Source organism: Engystomops pustulosus, chromosome 1 (genome assembly GCF_040894005.1).
Source record: "Engystomops pustulosus chromosome 1, aEngPut4.maternal, whole genome shotgun sequence".
NCBI classification, from domain to species: Eukaryota; Metazoa; Chordata; class Amphibia; order Anura; family Leptodactylidae; genus Engystomops; species Engystomops pustulosus.
The window spans coordinates 128,563,016-128,587,370 of NC_092411.1; the positions used below are offsets into that span (position 1 = coordinate 128,563,016).

The following is a 24,355-nucleotide window of genomic DNA, read 5'->3' on the forward strand; positions in this document are numbered from 1 at the left end:
TAATGTATTCTGGTTCTTATGCACATAATACTATATAATATATAATACTATAACACTAAATATACATACTATATTTCCACAGAACAAAGTGTTTTCTCTGTTGCTACAGCAAAACGTGTGCATTTCCCATAATGTTGCTTTCTGTAACATTTGGAAGTATTAGTAATCTTTACTGACCTCTGTGTTCACAGGCTCCCAGAAGATTGATAATATTGGGGTGACTTCCCAGTTTACAAAGCACTTCAAGTTCCCCTGCAAAATCTCGATGGTCATCTTTTGATGCATATTCTAAGAGCAAACAAAAATATCAGTATTGATTGTTGATAGTAGAACAAATAAAATATGATTTTACTTTTTAGGTACCGTATTTTTCGGACTATAAGGCTCACCGGATTATAAGGCACACCATCAATAAATGCCTGCTAAAATGTCTAGGTTCATATATAAGGTGCACCGGATTATAAGGCGCACCTGATTATAAGGATGAATGACCAGCAGGTGGCAGACCTGTGGACAGTTCAAGGCAGCTGTTGTCTGTAAGTACAGTTCATATATAAGGTGCACTGGACTATAAGGCGCAGATTTCTGAGAAAATCAGGAAGGAATTTTTGTTTGCCTTATAGTCCGAAAAATACAGTACTTTGTTCAAAGATACCTTTCATCCTCTTAATAGCAGCATCCATACGTAGACCATCCTTTTTGATACGAGCTTTAAGGACCTGTCCAAAATTTCCTTCACCTATAACATCTTGAAACTTTATATCATTCCATTCCAACACAGGATACTCCACTGGCTCTGGACTGTTTTTAGCTTTCCTTAAGTGGTTGAGTGTTCCAGCATTAAACTGCACAACTGGTTCTTCCCTCTGAATTAAAGTAAGATTGGGTAGACATTATAACTTTATACAAATAAATGCTGTGCACACAATAAAACAATGCATAGATCAATAAAACCATGTGTCAAATAATTAGAGTAGGTCACAAAATATGATGAAATGTTAAATAGATAGAAGTTGAGAGTCCTTAACTTTGTTGTTGATACCTTTTATAAGCTAGCTAAAAAAAATTTGATGACAATTGGAAACTTTCGAGACTACTCAGGTCTCTTCATCAGGCATAGTATAAGACAACATCTGAGTAGAACACAAATTTATACACAAATGGACACAGGAATGGTAAAGTATGGTGGATTGGGACTGGAAGATTCATATGCCCATTATCATGTAACATAATAGCAATCTATCATTGTACTTGATTGTAATAAACTTACTATTATTACAATAAATGAATGTAGTAAAGATGTAACAAATTCTGGTAGTATGCAGTGTTACAAATTTAACATATATGGACCATCAAACCGTGTAATAAAAATTGAGTAACGATGAACAATTAGTGGGTTCTAAAAATACCTTTTATTGAGTATGCATTGAAAAATCTCCTAGTATAAAATCACACAGCAGCGATAATTTCTTTCTGTGGGCATAAAATATCATAGGGCAATGTGTCCCTATACTTACACTAAGACATTTACTCTTGTTGATGAAATTGGATTAATTGGTATCTATCTGATATATTTCTTCTCCCCACTGCTAGCTAAATCCGTCTGTGATGTACTACCCTAGAATTAAGCACTACAAATCTCAGCAAGCCTTTCTTAAGAAAGTGACCCAATGCATTTCCTCAACGTAATTCTTCAGCGGTCAGATGAAGATTGAACGTGCACACAAGGATAAAGCACAGCTCTATTGGTACAGGTACACTCCAATTCTTCAGATGTGGGGGTTCTCCAATGCTAGGGTACTCTACCAAAAACCAGTACAGACGGTCCCCTACTTAAGGACACCCAACTTACAGATGACCCCTAGTTAAAGACGGACCCCTCTGCCCACTGTGACCTCTGGTGAAGCTCTCTGGATGCTTTCTTTAGTCCCAGACTACAATGATCAGTTGTAAGGTGTCTGTAATAAAGCTTTATTGATAATCCTTGGTCCCATTACAGCAAAACATTTTAAAACTCTGATTCAACTAATTCAACTTAAGAACAAACCTATGGACCCTATCTTGTACATAACCCAGGGACTGCATGTAGTGAACACACTCTTTGATTGTGCAAGAAATCAATTTTTATTTTATGTTTCAACGCTGATGCTTCAGCTAGTTTTACAAGCCTTTCTCAAACACATGAAGACCAATAACGTGAGTTAAGGAATAAGCTTGAGATGGACACCAGGGAATGGGGTATGGAACATCTGTGCTTTGTGAAGAGTCACTTCCAACAAGAAGAAACTTTTACCCCAAGCCATGTCACAAGGTTTCATGGAAATCAGGCACATCTATGAGGAGCTGGCTTCTTTAAGGTAGCACTAAAGGCATAATATACCTATACATCCAATAACCATTGAGAGGCCGCTATCATGTCACTATTGACACAGGATGAAGAAGTAGCATGGGGGCATAGAATAAATGTGTCACAGTACAAGGAGGATTCTTAGCAAAAATTAAATTTTACACTAGAAATTCAATGTGCTCTGCACACATATGACTATTGGACTCGTAAGTTAGAATGCATTATGGGCCTTTCTATTAGGTTTGTCACTTCTATAAGTAATGTCTTTTATCTATACACATTTATCTATATAATTTATTATATGGACAATCAAGGTAGCACTGTCTTATAAGCCAAATGGAAGGCCAGATACAAGCCTCAACAGAATCATCCAATTCTGTAGAATATGTTCAATGGAATGACAACAGTCATGTGCTCAGCATTCCATTTATATATTGAAGAATCCAAGGAAGCAGCGCTCCAATAATGTGTGATTAGTTTATTTACTTGAAAATGGCTCCATGGAGCAGCTGAATCATTGTATATTTTCACTGTTGGTGAATAAACTAATCACACTTTATTGGAGCGCTGCTTCCTTGGATTATTAATTTGTGGTTTAAACACACTTGGAACTGGGTTCATTTGAGGCATGTACCCTACCTCTGGACAAAGATCTGCTGTCACACTGCATATTGATACATCTAATAATATTTTCATAGAAGAGCATCATTATATTCACAATATAAATATTAAAACCTACCACTCCATTCTGGAAAGCCTGGGCCATTCTGTGCTGGAAATTGGCACGTTTCAGTTGAAGCATAATAAGAAATGCTAGTAGAATAGTTAGACAGGTCATGCCGGCAGAGCCCAAGATAGCAATGAGGAGCATATTGCTGTCTTTCGATTCATAAGGCCCTGGGAGAGGGAAAGATGTAGGAATACAGTAAGATCGTAATGTCTTCTTTACAGTAAATTGTTACATAAGCCCCTTTAAATTGTAATGTCATGTTTTCACTGGGACCACCCTAGTACCAAATCTAATATATCTTCTGGGCATACAATACGTAATACAGACGGTCCCCTACTTAAGAACATTCGACTTACATACGACCGCTAGTTACAAACGGACCACTGGATATTGATAATTTATTGTACTTTAGTCCTAGGCTACAATAAACAGCTATAACAGTTATCACAGGTGTCTGTAATGAAGCTTTAGTGTTTATCCTGATTCTTATGACAACCCAACATTTTTAAAATCCAATTGTCACAGAGACCAAAAAAGTTCCGGCTGGGGATTACAATGATAAAATATACAGTTCCGACTTACATACAAATTCAACTTAAGAACAAACCTACAGACCCTATCTTGTATGTAACCCCGGGGACTGCCTTGTAAATGTATTTAGGAAATTACAGGGCAGCTTTCAAATTGTGGCTAATACAATAAATAGAGTTAGAAGAATAGCTCTGTTTTCTGTAACCCAGCCAGGTCAGGGAACTGAAAATCATTGCCCAATCAAATAATCTCTTTTACACATAAAAGTGTGTGCATAGTCAATACAACTTACTGGCTAAATATGAAGAACTTACAAAGGACCAGCGGATGTGGATGTAAGGTGGAAATGTGATTCAAATCTCAATATAGGAAAGAGTTCATTACAGTTAATGTAGTCAAGCTATTGTATGTCTCATCCCAACAGGCCATGTTGCAAACACAATGTCAACATTTAAAATTTCTTAGATGCTTATATATAATGATATACATTTGATCAATAAAGATGTTTGTCTTCTTTCAACCTATAAGTGAAGAGCTAAGCTGAAACTTACCTCTTACTTCTTGGCGTGTTTTTACATCTCGTACAGGATTGTGAAGGCTTTGTCCAATATTGTTTGCAGTGTATAACTCAATCAGGTATGGGGTGTTGGCTTCAAGTCCTTTCAGCTGATATTGAGTGATGGTAATATTCCTTATCTTTATGTCATGATTGTACTCTGTGTCTCCAAATATCTTATAACGGATAATAACAGTTGATATTGAGTGTCCCTCTTCAACTGACCAGGTGACAATTGCTGAGGAGTCTGTTATGTTAAGGACATTGATTTGTGTGGGTGGCGGTGGAGCTTCTGGAAGTAAAATAAAGAAAATACATTATGATCAATTAACATATTACTGTAACCTTAATAGTAATAATAAATAATAAAAAATGAATAAATATAATCATGAAAAGATGTGATTTTTTTTCCTATAGAACCTATTGCTTAATACATGTGCTGAGATTAAATCTTTTTGTAGCCAGTTAATGGAATTGAATGTAATGATGCCCAGAACATGAACCAAAATAGATATTAAAAATGCTGAAAAGATACTATACTAAAATGTGAATAATTCTTACAATGCTTCAGTCATCTGTGAAGGGATACTAGAATTCATGTTCATATTTTAACTTACGGTCACTGTAGGTCCATGCAGATATAGGCTCACTCCATTCACCCTGTGACTTGGTGTTCACTCTGACTTTGCATTGGTATAATGTCTTGGGATTGAGGTTATCTATTATAATTCCAGTACCATTGCCTGGACTGGATTTGGAAATCACTTTTTCTATAGCATTTGGACTACAGCATTCTGCTTCATATACATGTTCTTCTTCTGAGTCTTCCTCATTCGGTAACCAAGTCAGGTTTAAAGATGTTTGACTGCTCGGTGTCAGAGTGATCACTTTTGGGGGAGGAAGGCCTAAAAAGTAAAATACAAGTGGTATTGGGAAATAGTTAATTTATTAGTATGCTTATCTCAAGCTACAGTTTATAGCATTATTAGGAACTGCTTTCATTAGGGTTATGAAACCTTAACAACTACTGTATGCCCGGTCCATAACTGAATTGAAACCAGAAAACTGTGCTCCATTTATGGTACTTTGTTGTTTGGGATTTGGAATGTTTGATAGCAAAACACAACTGAACAATGTACTATTTGTAACAATACCAAAAAGACTATAACACACCCAAATTCTAACCCCAATGACAGCTGAAGTGAACATCTGCGAAATTTTTAGATGCATTTAGAAAAAACACAACTAAATTTTAGAAAATCTAAGCAAATTTAGAACACATTCCTGTTTGCATAAGATGTGTATATTCTGTGCATAAATGTACATGAGTGTATAAATGTGTGTAAGATTGTATAAATGTGTATGAGTGACGATATTGTATGTGTATGTATCTATGTATGTGTATGAATATAGTAGTATAGAGTATATAAATGTGTTTAATTGTAATATACAAATATGTATATTTTTTAAGGTGGAACAGGGGCAGCATTCAGGAGGCTGCTATGGGGTCCTTTCTCTCCTAGTTAAGTATGTCCCAATGCCCGAGCCACAGCAAACCATATCCAAGACCTGAATAAAGGGCAGTAGATATGTGGGCAGTAGACATGTGCTTGTTGAATTGATGGTCTGCTTTCTAATCAGGATGTAAATTGCAAGGAAGTAAGTCAATCACAGAAACAAGCTGTAACATCATTTATTTAGCCTTTACCTGTATTTCCGCGCCTAATTTGTAGGTATGAGACAAACCCTTTATTAATAAACTATGAGTGAAGGTTAAAATGGCACTGAACGAGAACAAAATTATCTTTAATGACACCTCATGGGAAACCATATTATCAAATTGGCCAAAAAAATTTTCATGCATAGTCCTTTACCAAAAGCTTCCGTGGTGAAGACACTTAATGGACCTGGATGTCCCACACCTCCTTCTCCTTTGCGTCCCAACTGAACACACACTTTGTATTCTGTTCTTGGCTCCAGGTTTTCAAGTTTCACAATTTTATAATTCACAGGTACTGAAAATAAATTAGATGAGATTCACTTGGCTAGTATTCTTTATCCTTTTATCAACTGCATCATTTTATAAATTTTATACATTTTTGTGATAATATTTAACCCTTTAATGGCAGACTTTATTTGTTGGTTCAATATGATCATAAATATAAAACATTTACAAGCGGTCCCCTATACCTGACTTACAGACGTCCCCTAGTTACGGACCTCTGGATGTTGGTAATTTACTGTATTTAGTCCTATTGTTAATTAGGCTTATTATTAATCCTGGTTCTTATGACAATCCAACATTTTTAAAATCCAATAGTCACACAGACCAAAAAAATTTGGCTGGGGTTACATTTATAAAATATACAGTTCCGACTTACAAACAAATCTAACTTAAGAACAAACCATCGGAGCCTATCTTGTACGTTACCCGGGGCCTGCCTGTGTATAGCTTTTGTTATCTTTTAATACCTTTAAAAAAATAAAAATCTTATGCAAGAATAAATTTTGTATTGTCATATTCTCATAGCTTGGTGTGAGAGTAGGGGTTGTCCAGGTATATAAAACATTTTATATTAAGTGTTGACGGAGCTTTAAAAATAATAAACAACATATAATCACTTCTCTCCGCTCCCATTTAGCTGCAGAGATGGCTGCCATTGCCAGTCTGTGTTTAAACAGTGCCTTAGTTTCAGGCAATAGCCAGCATGTGATAGTGGTTGGGACAGCACTGCTGGCCTCTGTAAAAAAACACTGAGACCGCTGAACGGGAAACTGTGTATATACTGGTGAGTATATGCTGTTTAATATTTTAATGCAACTCTAAGGTGTTTATTGCTGGACGAGCTGATATTTTTAATTATATCATTTTTAAAACTGTACATCCTTTTGATCACTTTCTATTCAAATGTTTATGGGAGATAAAATAGCAGACATTTTTTCACTGAGTTCACAAAAAATGAGAATTATTTTTGCATACTGTACTAATAGAACTAAAAAAAACTTTAAAAATGCATAAATAAAAAATAAAAAAAGGGAGAGAAGAACACATGATAATAATACTGAGAAACAGTGACTACTGTTGTATAACTATGTAAAGATTGCAGTGTTATACAAATGAAATGACCCTTTGTTTTATACAGAAATGGATTTGTCATTTCTTGGGCCCAAAGAAAAGTTATTTCTAGGGGCCCCATAATAAACATTTCTGCATTTAAGTCCAGAATATGAAGTCTGCCATAGTTTTAAACTATTAAAAAAGATTGAATGAACAATATTTTGTTGTTCACCGGTCGATTTCCATGCATTTTTGTGAATTAGATGTCAACTATTAGATTGGAATATTTCTTACCACTTAAGCTATTCCATCCCGTTGTTTTCGTGGAAGGTTTATACAATACAGTTGTAGTTACAATAGGACCATCTCCTCCATAGGAGTCAGTGTTAACATATATGTGAAGATAATTGGGTCCACTTTTATTCAGCATTGGGCCATACTGAGGATATGGGGCAGCTGAAAAAAAGAGAAATGAAGGAAATATTTTAAACATATGATCACGGATATAACTAAAGACCCATGTGCCCCAGGGCACAAGTATTTCTTAGGGTCCCGATGCAACCTTTTCTCATGCCAGTCAGTACCATTCAGCAGCTTGAGTGACCCAGTGATGCTACAGTAGCAGCTAAATTCATTGCCAGGGCCTTAAAATTTCAATAAATATTTCTATATTTTGAAAACAGTTTATCAATAATACATATTTTCTGACAAGGCAGCTTAGCTACAACAACTACAGCTACTGTATATGTAAAGTGGATGTCTCAATCATATATTTTTAAACCAACTAGACATGGAGAGAAGTCTTTAGGCTCCAGTGTTACTTTGTGTGATAAATCCCAATGCACAGACTGAGGATGAAGGATTTATGGTGAGTGCTGTACAGTGGCTTTTGAGCCCTATTCAACTGCAACCACTGTGATCTACAGTATGTAGCTAAAGCTCAGACTATTTCAAGATATGCAAGACCTGAACATAAGAAGTTAATATGCCTCTTAATAAATAATGCACATGGGCAATGCTCTGTGTCCTTGAAATTCAAGTACACAGTGTGCCAGCTGGTAGCTGGTACAAATGTGATCTATAATTGACACCAATTGTAAGTGTACATTATAGTGAGTTTATCGAGCAATGGATACCATGATTCCTCATTCTAAGTCTTGATCATGCAAGCAGTAAGAACTGGCCAACACATGGGACTGGCCAACATCCCAACCTAAGTTGCATAAAAACCTTGCAGTGTAAAATTATTTTCACTTCAAGTATAGAATCAAAAGCATTTCAATTATTGCTGTGAGAGTTAATGCTATTTTCGAAACTTTCTGTATCATTTGATCAATAATTTCCTACCTTTCACATAGATGTGTACATGCTGATCATCTGTCCCTGCTGCAGTCTTCACGCTATAGATCCACCAACCTGAAAATCTAGGTACGATCTTTCCAACTAAGAATTGGGCAACTGTCTGCTGATCGACTTCAGTGGTTGACAAAGCCTATGGAAAACACAAATATTAGTCACCGAATGCTGAGCAACACATCAAATAGCCAAAAACAACTTTTGGAAAAGAAGTGGATTTGAAAATGTTACAAGATTTTGATGGACACTTTCTTCATAGGTGTCCTAGGCGTGTGTGTGACCCAAGACTTATAAAACGTTTGTATGTTATAGACATGTATTTATGTGTTTCACATAAATGGTTCAAAACATGCTGAAAGGTTAACTGGTTTTCACTGCAACCAAACCTTACACACATGTGTCCGAGATAAATAGGATTGTATAGGAGTATAGAATATGTAGCAAGAAATTAAATTGGGAGACTTTTCATAAAAAAAAGTAATGCCTTCATTTTGAAGTGTACGAGATCAATTTTAGTATTCTAAACAGGACAGTTCGAAGTAAAAAATTTCACGGATATTAAAAAGGTTGAATATTCTAGAGAATGCAACCTGAAACATGGTGCCATCTTCTTTAAAAAGCAGAAAATCTTCAGCAGATGGTTTTGGGTAGCCACTGACCCTACAGGTTGGCTTAAAATCAATTCCTGAGTTTAGTTCCAATGTTGTTTCCATTTCTTGTATCTGTGGTGGGATGTATGGTTTACCTGCAAGGTATAAATTTATTATCAATAGAGATGTTGAAAAAAATATGTATCCAAAACACATAAATTGTCCTACTAAGACATAGGACATAACTGCCCAACTCCTGGGTGTTATTCAGTCAAATGCAATTCAGGATCTATGGGAAGCCTAGTGGCTATTATATCTTACGTGGGTTTTATCAGGCTTTTCTTTGTTGAAAGGAAGCCTTCCTCTAACACTGCACAAAATACTCTCCTTCACTTCGGACATCAGGGACAGTCTCCAATCAAGGGAGGTGCTTCTTTCTACAGACAAGGGAAAGTGTTGGGGACTGCCCTTGTTAAGGCGGGAGTCTTGTTGGTGATAGGGTCAGAGGTTGAGGGCTCTACACACCCCCTGCAGCGCCTACTTGTACAGGTCTGTAGACTCCCTCCCAGCCCTACATCAGCGATGGGTATTGTATATTGGTATGGTAAGACACATTAGAGTTACGGTGGCCTGCACCATTTGTTAAGAGGACTGCAGTATTTACTCTTTGGTGTATGTGTCACCCCTGTCCCTCCTATGCAGCCCATCTATGCTGAAACATTATAGCTGAGATATTGCCGTTTCTTGTTCATATTGTATGTCTTATTTTTGCATTTATATGTATTAGTGAATAGGGGTGTTGTTTAGCATCGCTCTTGCGAGTATTAGAAGAATTTTAATATTTACTTAATAAACTTTACAGTTTAGATAATTACTCTTATACTGCTCTAGAGATGGCAATAAATATTACAGGCAATTCTTGTAATGTGTCTAAGACTTGATCTGAACTCAATACCCTTGGTATCAGAGGTAGCAACTTAGTGTTTTAAGTTCACTATTTTATCTTATTAATAGCAATCTTCTGCGGTACGAGCATATAATACTGGATTGTGGAGATATAACAATAATATGTACCTATCTCCCTCTCATAACAGGTGAGCTTGTGACTCACCACACTATGTTGTGGCCTCTGATACCAAGATACCAAAATTTCCATGTAATATTTGATCTGAAAATGTATATTGTATTATATATATATATATATATATATATATATATATATATATATATATATATATATATAAAAGAAAAAATGGCAGCACTCCGAGATTGAATGTGATCAAAAACGTACTATTTTATTCCAACATGTGCCAAGCAATGTTTCGGCTCCCAAAGCCTGCAGCCTTCTCAGGTTTGAGAAAGGCTCCATTTTTTCTTCGTCTATAACTTGGAGGAACTGAGGTCCTGGTTCTGGGAAGTGCACCTGAGTGGTATTAATTATTTTTTGAGTGCTGCTATATATATTTTTCAAACTAATATATATATATACCCTGTTTCCGCCATACATTAGTATTAGTAGATCATTTAGATACCACAAGAGGTTGTGACTTGCAGCAAGAAATCATGGGATAAAATCTCTGACTGTTGCGCTGCAAATGTGATACAAGCAGCCACCTGGACAAGAAGTGCTGACAAAAAGGGGATCATTGGAGAAAAGTGCTATTGCTATTGTCGCCAATAATTGTAATGGAGTAACAAGAAATTCTGCATGAAATAAGTTTGGCCAACAATAAATGTGAATTATTTTTCATGGAAATATAAGACATCCCTTGAAAATAAGACCTAGCGCCGGTTTAGGAGCAAAAATTAAGACACTGTCTTATTTTTGTGGAAACAGGGTATATATATATATATATATATATATATATATATATATGTGTGTGTGTGTGTGTGGCCTGTCATCAATATATAACAATACAGTGTTACCTTGCTTTACCTTCGTTTTCACAGTGAAGCCCACGCCACCCTTGCGGACAAATACACCCTTTGAACCTATCGCATTTCCCTCTGGTGCAGAGACACTTCAGCTTGCAGTCAGGCCCATAGAAATCCTCAGGGCAAGCTAAAAGAGAAAATCAGTAAGCATTGTTTCTTGCAAGCACAGCTATGCAGATATCTATATCATTCTTTTAACATTTCTGTGAGAATATTGATAGGAGCTACATTACTTCATCTATCCTCCAATTCAATCATGACACATAAAATAAGGGCATCTTACTCTTTGACTATTACTAAGGCTGTTTTTACACCTAACCTATGCTCGACTGGCCCTATCTGCTCACACCTTCCGCACAGGGCCGTAAACACAGGAAAAGATAAATCATGCTCTATCTTTTCCCCATGCACGGTGCATACCGCCACCCGGTGCCTATAGCCTTCTACAGGTGACGTATATCCAGCCATGCACGGCAAGTGTGATAGGGGCCTCAGATGTAATGTGGATAAGTATCCATCATAGTCCACTAGAAGGACTTATTGTAGTTATGAAAACATTATGTGGATACAACTTTATCACAGGAAAACATTTGTGGTAATGTAAGAGACGTGAATTGTTTTTATAGAATTTCTTTTTCTCGTTTACATTGGACTTTACAAACACCGTTGTTTCACTCCCCTCTGTAGGGTTTACAATATTAATTCCCAATCATCAGGTTTATGGAGTATATGAAGAAACCAGTTTACCCAAAGGAAACCCACACAAACACATAGAGAATATACACATTGAGCAAATGACATGTATAAATGACTTATGCTACTTATTTGCTACTACTACAGCACTATTTTATAGAAGAACAATTTATATAGTTTGTTTCCTGGTTTTATTTCTCACATATCCATATATTTGATCTGAAGTACCTTCATCACACATTAGTCCAGTCCAGCCTGAGGCACAGGAGCAGCCATAAGGGTCTATTAGGCAAAACATTTGTGATTTGCAGGTTTCTTTTTCTCCGCACGTCTGCTTGCAGGTTCTTCCAAATCTGTGTTCTCCACATGCTACAGAAGAGTATTGAACAAGGTTAACATTCCATATGTATGATAAGGATAATGATCTGGAGAATCACAAGATATCTGAATTTTATTTACCCAACATACACTGTACAGGTAGAACCTGCAGTCTTTAACCATGTATTTAGGTGGCTAAATAGTGCAGAGGCCTTCTGTCTTGTTTGTCTTGCTGTATTGTCTACAGCAGACACCTGCCACTTGAACCAGTGATTATGCCATTTGTATGCTGTGGTCAAACCCAAGAATGGCACTCATCTTGGCTCTCTGTTCAATCAGATTTATGATTCACTGAGCTTCAGAGTGAATCTATTTGTCCCATACATATCTGGCTTTGAGGCTCTCAGTGTTTACATTTTTAATTACAATTTTACCAAAAAAAAGTTAGTTGTATCCAAATGTATTTCCCTAGCACGGTGAACAAGATGAGCTGGTATTCCTAGGAGATTCATTTATAGCACAGTTATATTCCCTAATAAATCATATACATAATAATACAAATTTTAAAGGGGTTGTTTAGCAAACTCTCGAATTATGGCTGTTTGCAATATAAATTCTTCTTTAATATATAACATGGCTTTTTGTAATATAAATACTATTTTAATATGAAAAGATGCTCCTGGGATTTCTATGGACATTCAGACATTTTTATAATCTAAAGTGGTATTTACCACCTCTCATTAGAGTTAGAGTTGCCTTAAAGAACAACTATAAAGTATAAAAACTTTTGCCTACCTCTGCACTAAGTTAAAATAAGCATAAGATCTAATTAGATATCTAATTAGGCATCTGCAGCCATTTTCCTACTAGCAGGGGTTTGACCTTATCTCGCTGGCTACTCTCCCTGCCTTTGTTTGGATTGGTTGCCATGGGAATCCGTATCTGTAAATTGGAGAGGAGTATAGGGTGGGTGGATCTTGTTGGGAGGAGAACTAGCTGAGGTGCATGCTCCTGACCTGTAGCATGCTATGTGCAGGAGAATATCAGTCTTGACTATTGACGGCAGCAACAAGAAAACTCCAGGACCTTGAGTGATGTCAGAAGCATATGACAACTCATCAAGACTTCTAAATGCAGATACAGAAACCGCTCCTTACTCAATGATGTTTTCAAATTTAGTTTTTTATAATAATATTAGTTTCAGGGTTATTTCCCACATAGTCTTACTATTTAAGGTAAAAGGTATGCTGCTGAAGAGACATGTTGGGTTGACTTGCCATTTGCCGCAAGAGGGAAGCAGCTCTGGCGCCCAAATATAAAAAATTATCCTTTTTTCATTTTGCCACCTAAAATTTAAATAAAACCTTATCCCAGGTTGTAAAGTTCCCAATGTTAATAATAAAAATCAGCTGGTCCTGCAAAAAAACTGAAAAAAATTAAAAGGGTCAGTGAAATAGAGATTTTTTTCTGAAAGATTTATATTTTTGAAAGTATTTGAACATGGCAATAAATAAAAAAGTTTAGATCTCTGTGATTTTACTGACCCAAAGAATATATAGGGTGTGTCAATTGGAACACAAAAAGAGAAGCCTAAAGTAAATCTACCATAAACTCATAGTTCAATGCACCATGACTGTGGTAATATTCTTGCATGGCTTTCTTCCTTCTAGATTCAACTTTAAAATTATGCTAATGAGCATCCTTCACCGGCTTTTACACTGTGAGGAGCACTTGCCCCCTCCCACTTTGTGCCAATACCTGAAGAGGGTGTATTTTTAGAAGGCAGGAGGCCATGGATAAGAAATATACAAAGATTACCACAGTCACAGTGCTTGGATCTATGAGTAATTGTTCCTGATTTATCATGCTTGATTTTGATGCTAGATTTTCTATAAAAATAAAACCCATTGCAAAACAGCATACCTGTGATTTTATTGTATCAAATAGTAATGACCCCACTTGGAAACACAACTACTGTAGATACGAAGCCCTCATAGGGCTCACTAAACTTATTTATAGATAGATAGAGCTTACCCATTTCACATGTTGTCCCCATGAAGCCTGGAGGGCAAATACATTCTCCTGTATCCTCATGACAAACACCATTGTTACGGCATTCAGGGCAGGTCTTGTTACACAGTGGTCCCCACTTTTGTGCTACACATCCTGAAAAAAATGATTGCAATTAAAACGGTTTAATCTTTTCCCTTTTTAATTAGCTTTTCATTGCAAGATGTCTTTTTGCATAACTTACACTTCTATTGTAATGTTTAGTTTCACCTGCAACATGGTAAATAACACAAAGTGTTAAAGGTGTAATATACTTATACTGTAAATGTCTTTTCAGGTGGGATAAGCTATTAAAGGGGTCAATAACAGCAATTCTAGTAATTTGTGATACTAAAGCAGTACATGTCAAAATAACATCATAATATTTGTCGTCATAATCTACAGTTGTCAATGGGTTAAAGATCCCTAGATATTCTTATGAAAACCCCTGAACAACTATAATTTGCCACAAATGACAAGTCAGTGTCATTGTTTTTCTCAGCAGTCTTGGGGGTTTAGTGGTAGAAGGGATCAGTATAAGTTCCCTTACTTGCCTAAGATACTGAAATACCAGTTTCTTTGTTGATCCACATTGGTAAGGAATTAATATTGGAGAATCTAGTGGCCTAGAACAGTAATTGGAGTTTTGGTCATGTATGTTTATCATAAAGGGATGTTCAAGACTTGGGGCAACAGTCTATGAGCCAGAAGTGACAGACACTCTTATTCTGAAAGACTTTAAGCTATCCATGTACTACATATCATACTACTTTTAAGCTTCCTTTGCAGTATCTGGTTGGTCCTGGCTGTATCCAGAAAAATCAGCTGTTTGCCTGGAGTACATGCCTAGTCCTTAATGTTTAATTCCTGGTCTCCAGTGGTTTGTTCATTACATTAAGCAACAGGTTACAGCATAGCACAATAATAAATGGCCGTCTTAGGTTAAGTTCCATGAAACAAAAACTTTAAAGGGGTATTCCAGGAATCAGCATAATTCATATACAAATGGGTACTCAAAATATAAGCTAATGTGTAATTAGTTGTTATTTAAAATTTTGCTCTCGTTAGCAGAAAATGCTGATTACATAGACTGTAATTAAGAATTAAAATGCTACTGGTCCTTTAATCAGTCCGTTAATTTCCTCTGCGCGGTCCGTTGCAGAGCATACACGGGACAGAAGATGGACGCTGGTCACATGTCCACATCACATGTCCTGCACCTGCCTGGGCAGGTCATGTGATCACCACTACGTTTGGCTGTAGTCGGTTGGTTGCAGTGCATCCAGTATGGCCAGTGTTGTGGTGAGGTCAGTTACACATCATTACTATGGTAACAGAGCAGGAAAACCTGTTAGATCATCACTGGGAGCAGAGCCTGAGAGGTAGGAGGAGTTACTGAGAACTAAAGGATCATGGAACTTGTAGTTTCCAGTGGCGGCCATCTTTAGAGAGGCCATACATTTTGTAAATCATAAAATCTAATCTTTAAGCTCCGTTTTGTAACTAATGACATTGAGAATTGTTGTACTCATTTATTTATATCATCATGGGTTTTTGTGTCAGACGTTCATATTCCCGGAATACCCCTTTAAGCTTTACTCACAAAACTAAACAGGCACATGTGACATTATCCTTTACATTACATCCTAGTCTTTGCTATACTCTACAAGCTGGAAAGTAAACGTCTTTTAAGAAGACTTTCTAAACGACATGGCTGTGCATATTCTATGCCAAATCCATAACCTTCTCAACCTCTTATAATAAAATCAAATTAAAAACAACTTCCATTTGTAAAAAGGCAAGAGAGGTCAGCTCCCTCCACATCTATGGTCATCAGCTATAATATATAAAGAAGCACCACTGTATGAGGTGTATTGGCATATCCCATTCCACATCTAACCCTAAGACAAATAAGTAAACTTACGTCTGACAATTAATCGGGTCAAGGCCATGTTAAAGTGATTGCCTCCAATGTATCTTACTACGTAGGTACTTGCATCACTCGGCTGAACATTCATTATAGAGTATTCCAACAGAGGTGGCACTTCATGCTTTGGTACAGAGTGGAGGAAAGAACCTATACATATAAAGTAAGAGGTTAATTTATACAATGATACAATGGCATCAAATTCAGCGTCTTACAATGACTGCCCTGAAATTACGCTGCACATCTCCATGAAGCAGGCCAAAAGTGGTAAACATAGGCACACTTCAATAAGAATTGAACTAGAACGAGGTTTACAATAACCCAGGAGTGAAATATAAGTAGAAAATCAGGAAATATATTTGATCAGCTACTGTATTTTAACTTATTGCAATGTGATGCATGCAACAGCAGGATCCTCCATGAAAAGAGATACTGTGATTAAAAAATCCTAATAGGATATCAGAAAATGGGTTTTGGAATGTATATGGAATGGTTTTGGAATATATATATATATGACCCTAAGCATTACATGTTGATGCACCAGATGTAAGACTTACTGTTCTTGTAGAATACAACATCTTCATCTTTTGGGAGCTTCTTAACAAAACTTAGCGTGACATTGTCTCCTCTACTTGCAGTGACAGTCAATGAAGTTGGATGAAAAGAAGCTAGGAATCGATAAGCAAATAACAAATACTTTTAATGTAATATTTGAGACGTTTTATCAGTTACCTTAAATATACTGTTATTGGCAGCTTTCAAATGGTGACAGATCAGAGGTTACTTCAAAAACAAGGGTGCACAACTTGCAGCCTGAAGGTCACATTCCTCCTGCACTTCCTCCAGTTGTTGCCACCCATGCCAGATGACATTACCCTTCACCCTAGTTTGTCTAGGTCTAGGAGAAAGGTATCAAGGAGCTCTTATTCATGCAATGACCCTCCAGAGCTTAGGGGGTCCTTCATTATGAGCCTTATGGTAAAAGTGAATGTATAGAATTTATCTTGAATTTAGTTTCATATTGTAATTATTTATTTTTAATAATAAACTTCCTGTGAGCTGAAATAAATGGAGGTCACAGCAACATGAGGCTCGCAGCAGGGGTCCAATGCACTCCCAAAAAACAGAACAGCTTGTCTCACATGCTCCTTACTGCTCTATCCGTTGTTAGACAGTAAATGGGGAAGGAGTATGCATGCTTATCCTGACAATTGAATTCATTGAGGGTACAATGGACCCCCACAACTAAGAACATCCTAATGTACAAAATTATTCCCTATCCTTTGGATAGGGGATAATTTGTTGTGAACGGAATAACCCTTTAATTATTTTCTGTATTCTTCTGTTAAAACAGCAGAAACTGATAATACCTGTCACGCCGGATATAGAGTCATTAGATGGATATTTAGATAGATACACAAGAAGCATAGCACAGTTAAAACAAACTTAAATTAAAAAGGGTGCAAAAGACATTACAAGTCCAGGCAACAGGGCATCTAGTATATATGAAGAAACGGCAGTACTCCACACAAAAATGAAAAAAGGGTAGTGTACTCCATACACAGCGGCAATATTTCGGCTCAGAACACACTAGGCTTTTCTCATGCCCTTCACCAGCTTGGGAAAGGCTCTATACCAGTGATGGCGAACCTTTTAGAGACCAAGTGCCCAAACTACAACAAAGACCCACTTATTCATAGCAGAGTGCCAACACAGAAATGTAATTTGTGATTTACACTCCCTGCTCTGTCACAGCTTTCATTCATACCAGCACCTGAGGACACCAATAAAGCAGAAAATAGAAGAAATGTGGATGATCATTGTAGCTTCCCTCCAGGGTCCCATAAGCAGGAAAAATTGTCAGGGCAGGAGCTACAATGATAATCCAGATCTGTTCACACCTTCCCACTCCTCCAGTAGTCCCAGGTAGAGCTGTCACTTTAAAATATCTCTGAGCACAGCAAGTCCTGGGCTGTCTGGGACTGCAGGAAGATACCTGGAGTCCTCTCTGGTGATGGCCTGGGTGCCCACAGAAAGGGCTCTGAGTTCCGCCTCTGGCACCAGTGCCATAGGTTAGCCATCACTGCTCTATACCAAATTCTGTCACATGAATTGAATTACTATTCATATTTTCCACTCTATTTACACCCCAACTCTTCATGGTTCTTTGTGGCATATTACCCCGGATAAATGTCAGTTTTGTAAAACATCTGCAACAACCTCCTGCACACATTAAAAGAAGAATATTCATGAGATTCCAGAGATAATCATAATTCAAATTCAAGTGTGCCATTAAAATATAAGCTAATGTATAATTACAGTAGTTATTATTTAAAATTTTGCTGTTGACATACACTTTAAAGCAGAATTAAAATGCTACTGGCCCTTTAATCGGTCCAAAGATTTTGCCGCTGTGGAGTAGACACAGGACAGAATATGGCTGCTGGTCACATGTCCACATCACATGTCCTGCACCTGATTGGGCAGGTCGTGAGATCACCACTATGTTTGGCTGAAGTTATTTGCTTGCAGTGCATCAACTACAGCCGTTATTGTGGTGATCTCAGTGGTGCAATGTGCAGTGACAAATCATTACTATGGTAACAGAGCAGGACAGTCTGTTGAATCATCATTGGGAGCAGAGCATAAAAGGGAGGAGTTGTTACTGAGAACTGAGGGATTATGAGAGTTGTAGCTGTAGATAGTCTCCATCTTGCAGATAACTTTGCCTACGTTAGAAAGCCCATAAATTCTGTGAATAATATAAGCAAACTATTTAAGCTCCATTTGTGATTTATCACATTGAGTTTTGTTGTATTCATTTAAAGCATTATAGGTTTCTGTATTAGACGTTCATAATGGAATACCATTTATGGTTTTTACAAATCTGTGGCATCCATTTGGAAAAGAAGACATTCTATTCAGAGCGGAATTTATCATAGAATTATATGTAGTTATTTTTGTTTTAGGAAATAATAATACCCAGAACAGCTCTAACCTAAATCCTGATTACAGAAGAGATCCCTACAATGTGTCCAATCCATACCTAGTCTTTGAAAATATCTTAGACCCAAAAAAATCAGTACTCATAACAGACACCTAAATTAATTAACTCCAAACCAACCCCTTAGATAAGTTAGATGAAAAATAATTGATTACTTCCTAGACTAGACAACTAAAATTAATTCACACAACACCAGAACCCTAACTTTAATCATACACCAAACCTATATATATATATATATATATATATATATATATTGTTGTATGCATGCTGTATGTATGTGCTGTGTGTATGTGTTGTATGTGTGTGCTGTGTGTATGTGCTGTATGTATATGCTGTATGTTTGTGCTGTGTGTATGTATGTGCTGTATGTATGTGTGCATGTGCTGTATGTATATGCTAAATATATGTGCTGTGTATGTGTGTGTATACGCATGTGGGTGCTGTGTGTATGTGCTGTATGTATGTGTGTATGTGCTGTACAGTATATACTTTATGTATGTGTGTGTATATGCTGTATGTATGTGTGTGTATATACTGTATGTGTGTGTACAGTATATACTGTATGTGTGTGTACAGTATATACTGTATGTGTGTGTACAGTATATACTGTATGTGTGTGTATATTCTGTATATACCGTATGTATTTGTGTATATATTGCATGTATACGCAGTATGTGTGTATGTGTATACTGTGTGTATGTGTATAAACTGTATGTAGACACATGCATATAAATATTTATATGTATATGGTGTGTGTATCTGCTGTATATACTGTATATATGTGTGTATATGCTGTATGTATATGCATTGTGTGTATATACTATATATACTGTATGTGTGTATATGCTGCATATAGATTCAGTATGTGTATATGGTGTTTTTATACTACATGTGTGTGTATACAGTGTATACGCAGTGGGTGCATACCGTATGTAAAAGAATGTGTTGTATGTATGCTATATGTATGTATGTATATAAATAGTATGTATGAAACTTTGATGTATATATACTGTATGTATATACAGTTTGAGTTTGTATATACTGTACATGTTAGTGTACAAATATATATATATATATATATATATGAGTACATAAACTTGTGCATATGAGTGTATAAGTATGTATGTGTGTACGAGTATATAAAAGTGAGTGTAGAATGTTATGTGTGTGGTGTATTTAAGTGTATAAATGTGTGTGATTGTATAAACGTGTGTGCCTCTCCTAGTTACGCCACTGGCAAGGATTATAAAATTTTACAGTAAACGGGCATAAATTCACTGCTAGATGTCACAAGAGATGAAAATATAAGAAATATAAGGATCTCTGGACGAATAAGTAAAGGGGCTTCTTTGGAGGCCTCAGTTTTAGCAATAAGTGCAGATAACAGGCTATGGATATCCACCAAATATGTTATTAAACACAGCATCTCATCTCCTATACTTAGTTCTTCTAAAAGAACAATCTTTACATTGTCGAGATTTTGTCCAAGAACACTTCAGAGCCAAGTTGAAATGACATATTTCTAGACCTTTCTTTTGCCAGGAAATAGAGTTTTATCAAGCTCCAACATGACCAGTGTTTGGAGCATATGCAGCAGAGAGAATTAATGATACACTGAAAACAGAGCTGTACCTGGATGTACATCATGAGATGGGGAGTAATATCATTACTGCTTATATTCTGTATGGGGGATAATCTCTCTCCTTCTTCCTTTCCTATTCTTTACCTATCCATAGTAGGCTGCTGATCAGATCCAGGCTTTTGGAACAACCATTTACATTTCTCCTGCAGTGACTAAGTAAATGTAGTGTAATGGTAAAAATGGGTATTGAGATCTTATTTATGACATATTATGCCCTAATTTGACATATGAACAGGGGTTGTCTTTTTAAGACTACCCATATAACTGCAATAGAGCTTCCCAGGATCAGCAGAAGGCCTGGACACACTTACATACTCATGCTCGGAAACATTTCATTAATTATAATGGGTAAACATGACTGTATCAACTTCAATTCATTGTAATCATAGATTAGCATGTAAACATCACACACTAATAGCACAGAAAAGGATAGAGGGATTTGTTACCTTGGGATGACATTTTTAAAGTTCGTGTCCTAGTCACTGTGTCCTGTGATTTCCATTCACAGTAATAAGCTCCAATGGCATCCCTTGTCTTTTCCTTTTTCCACAAGACTTTCTTTACCGATCGTCTTTGTTCATCCTGGATAACTTCCAAAGGATCCTGAAGTTTATTACTAACAGCTTCAAAGTCCCTTGCAATAGCAATGGTCTCTGGCGAACTCCATTGAGGGGCAATACAAGTCATGGAGGTGTCAGAAGTTGGAACTAATGGAAGTGAGTTCACTAAAATCAGGTCTCTTAAGCCATCCACTCCACCTGTAATGATAAGTTATTGAAATATTAATGATGGAAAATAACATTACTGTATAGTGTATTTAGTCAGCGCTGTAAATTCAAGATTTGATGGCATTTAGCATAGTATCCAACTATTCGGAACAGACACCCTCCTTTGACATACTCTGAATCAACCCTTTTGAAGCTTGTAGCAGTAAACAAGTTTAGTTTGGCTGCCATATCAAGAATTTTAGAAGCACATTCCACAAGAAACTCAGCCTATTGTTTCAAAATTGGATTTCCCCCAAGGTCCGGGAAGCATCCATTCTTATTATAACTGTAGTAGTCATAATTTTACAGAGTTGTCATTTTTTGTGCTTAATATTGTGTATAGTGTATATGGTAAATATTATGAACTACAGACATTGGGGCATATTAATAAACTATTTCTGGCAAAAGGAGCGGGAAAAATTGAAAAAATAAGCTTTGTCATTTTTTCCCATGAAAAGTTTTTTAATAAATGGTAAAATTGTAAAAACCTTCACCAAAATATGTTATGAATATGAGGTAGAGGGTGCATGTAGTTTTGCAAAGTGTCTTCTACAGCTCCGTCTGCCTCCTGCCTTCAGTTGACACAGATTTATGCAAACTGGTGCAATTGGGCTTAGTGCAGTTTCCCTCACTAATGTGCACTTTGCACCACATTATTTAATAGTGGTGCACACTCTTAACCAAACACTCTGAGTTTGTTTTTATGTGGCATTTTGTACTTCAAGTTAGTGGAAAATATTGGTTGGTATATATTGAATTTATTTATGAAAAAAGGGGAATTTGGTAAACACTTTGAAAAAAATAGCTATTTTCAAACTACAAAATGTTCTGTTTTTCAAACTGATAGTCTTATTACCCAAATTAGTTACTAACTAACATTTACCATATCTCAGCTTGGATCACATTGCGGGGTGACGGGAGCAGAGGGAGCCCACTACCTCCACAGGTATGTAGATCCCGTGGTCACTACATTGACCGCGGCATCTAATGGGTTAACAGCCGGATTGGAACAGAGTTCCAATCTGTACTGTTAGAGCAGGGTTCAGGATGTCATATGACAGCCAGGGCACTGATCCTCCATGCCCATGCAGACCTTAGGTTAGGCTGACTGAGAAACCCATTGGCCCAGCCTATGGACCCTTAGTGACCGATGGAGAAATCTGTATGGGCAGTCATTAAATCTGATCTGTTTTTAAAATATGACACAATTACACATTTTTTCTTGGCGCAATTTGCTTCATACTGTTGCGACACAATTCTGTCAAATCACAGTATTAATTGTTAATCACCAACACTGTGATTAACTTATTTTCTTTCTGTAGAGCATATTTTTGGTTGGATCTGGGGCTGTGTTTCTAGGTGACACAGAAGCAGAGATATCCACTGTTAAAGTATCCACTGTTAAAGTTACAGTAAGTAATTGAAACTTTACAGCAACTTAAAGAGTGGATATCTCTGGTTCTGTGGCACCTACAAACACAAACCTGCTGTGATATTAAAGGTGAGATTCCCCTCTTTGATGGTAAAACTTGTGTTTCTAGGTGCCACAGTTCAAGAGATAGAAATGTTTGAAGTTGTCATCTGTCTTGAAATCTAAAAATGTGCTATCTGCACCGGGTATTTATAGGCAGTTGTGAAGAGTGTAAAGAGCTCTACCGACTACCCGATAACAATGTTGCGATTATTATTTTGTTCAGTAAGTCTCCTCTAGTGTCTATAGCCTGCTTTACTGAGATATTTATCCAGCAGATCCCTTTAGGAACAATGACATAAACAAAACAAAATTACAAACTTTAAAGGAAACCTACCACTTGTAGTGGCAGGTTTCAGATGGAAATACCGAGCACCAGCTCAGGGTGAGCTGGTGCCGGAGCTTATTTTTGTTAGTGTTTTAAACCGCGGTATCGCGGTTTAAAACACTTTTTAAACTTTATAGCCGGCGCAGGGAGGTACGCGCTTGGTGCTTACCATGCGCGCGGCTACATAGGAAGTGAAGGAGAGCCGCGCACATGGTAAGCGCCGAGCGCGTACCTCCCTGCGCCGGCTATAAAGTTTAAAGAGTGTTTTAAACCGCGATACCGAGGTTTAAAACACTAATAAAAATAAGCTCCGGCACCAGCTCACCCTGAGCTGGTGCTCGGTATTTCCATCAGAAACCTGCCACTTCAAGTGGTAGGTTTCCTTTAAAGAATATCCAAAGTTACTGTTTGTGTAACAAGGCCTCATGCACACAGTTGTGTGCAAAGGTTGTGAGCTAGCACTCGGCCTCTTAGGCTTCTATTGGGGAGACTCACGATGCAGTGCATGCACCCTGTGTCACCACACCTTGAAGGTGCCAACTGCTGGCAGTCACTGCTTAGAGCCAATAACTATAGATACCATATGAGTAAATGGCATTGATGTCTAACAATCCCATTTGCAGAAAGAATACACAGTTTGTTCAAAGCCATATTTATTACCTGTTGGCACCAACTGTACATATTCATCTATCTAGTGTATTAAGACTGATATTACTGTAATTAAGATATACAAGAAAAAGTAATAAAAGAATAGATAGATAGTATGGTGGAGTTTTATATGCTACTTACAATATACAAGTTCTAAAAAAATTTGAATTTCAGCAAAAAGTTTTTATTTCAGTAATTCAATTCAAAAAGTGAAACTGATATATTTAAAAGAGTAATGACAAACTGAGTGAACATTTATGTTATGTTGATGATTATGGCTTAACCCCTTAGTGACCAAGTTCATTTGTGCCTTGCTAAATAAGGCCTATTTTTCAAAACCAGCATGTGTCACTTAATCGGTTATAACTTTAGAAGGCTTTAACTTACCCAAGTGTTTTTGAG

The 24,355-nt window shown here is 36.9% G+C and overlaps 1 protein-coding gene across 1 annotated transcript in view; it reads right to left on the bottom strand.

Annotated features, from left to right (window-relative positions):
• TEK (TEK receptor tyrosine kinase) overlaps nucleotides 1-24,355 on the bottom strand; it is a 55,717-nt gene that overhangs the window by 14,407 nt on the left and 16,955 nt on the right. The window contains exons 2-16 of the mRNA XM_072153197.1: nucleotides 21,186-21,497; nucleotides 16,648-16,758; nucleotides 16,088-16,240; nucleotides 14,149-14,280; nucleotides 12,025-12,165; nucleotides 11,105-11,230; nucleotides 9,169-9,323; nucleotides 8,570-8,714; nucleotides 7,517-7,678; nucleotides 6,039-6,179; nucleotides 4,782-5,069; nucleotides 4,160-4,456; nucleotides 3,087-3,244; nucleotides 656-866; nucleotides 178-288 (exon numbers count right to left, since the gene is read on the bottom strand). Of these exons, the coding sequence (XP_072009298.1) occupies nucleotides 178-288; nucleotides 656-866; nucleotides 3,087-3,244; nucleotides 4,160-4,456; nucleotides 4,782-5,069; nucleotides 6,039-6,179; nucleotides 7,517-7,678; nucleotides 8,570-8,714; nucleotides 9,169-9,323; nucleotides 11,105-11,230; nucleotides 12,025-12,165; nucleotides 14,149-14,280; nucleotides 16,088-16,240; nucleotides 16,648-16,758; nucleotides 21,186-21,497 (2,643 nt within the window). The remainder of the gene's footprint in view (nucleotides 1-177; nucleotides 289-655; nucleotides 867-3,086; nucleotides 3,245-4,159; nucleotides 4,457-4,781; nucleotides 5,070-6,038; nucleotides 6,180-7,516; nucleotides 7,679-8,569; nucleotides 8,715-9,168; nucleotides 9,324-11,104; nucleotides 11,231-12,024; nucleotides 12,166-14,148; nucleotides 14,281-16,087; nucleotides 16,241-16,647; nucleotides 16,759-21,185; nucleotides 21,498-24,355) is intronic.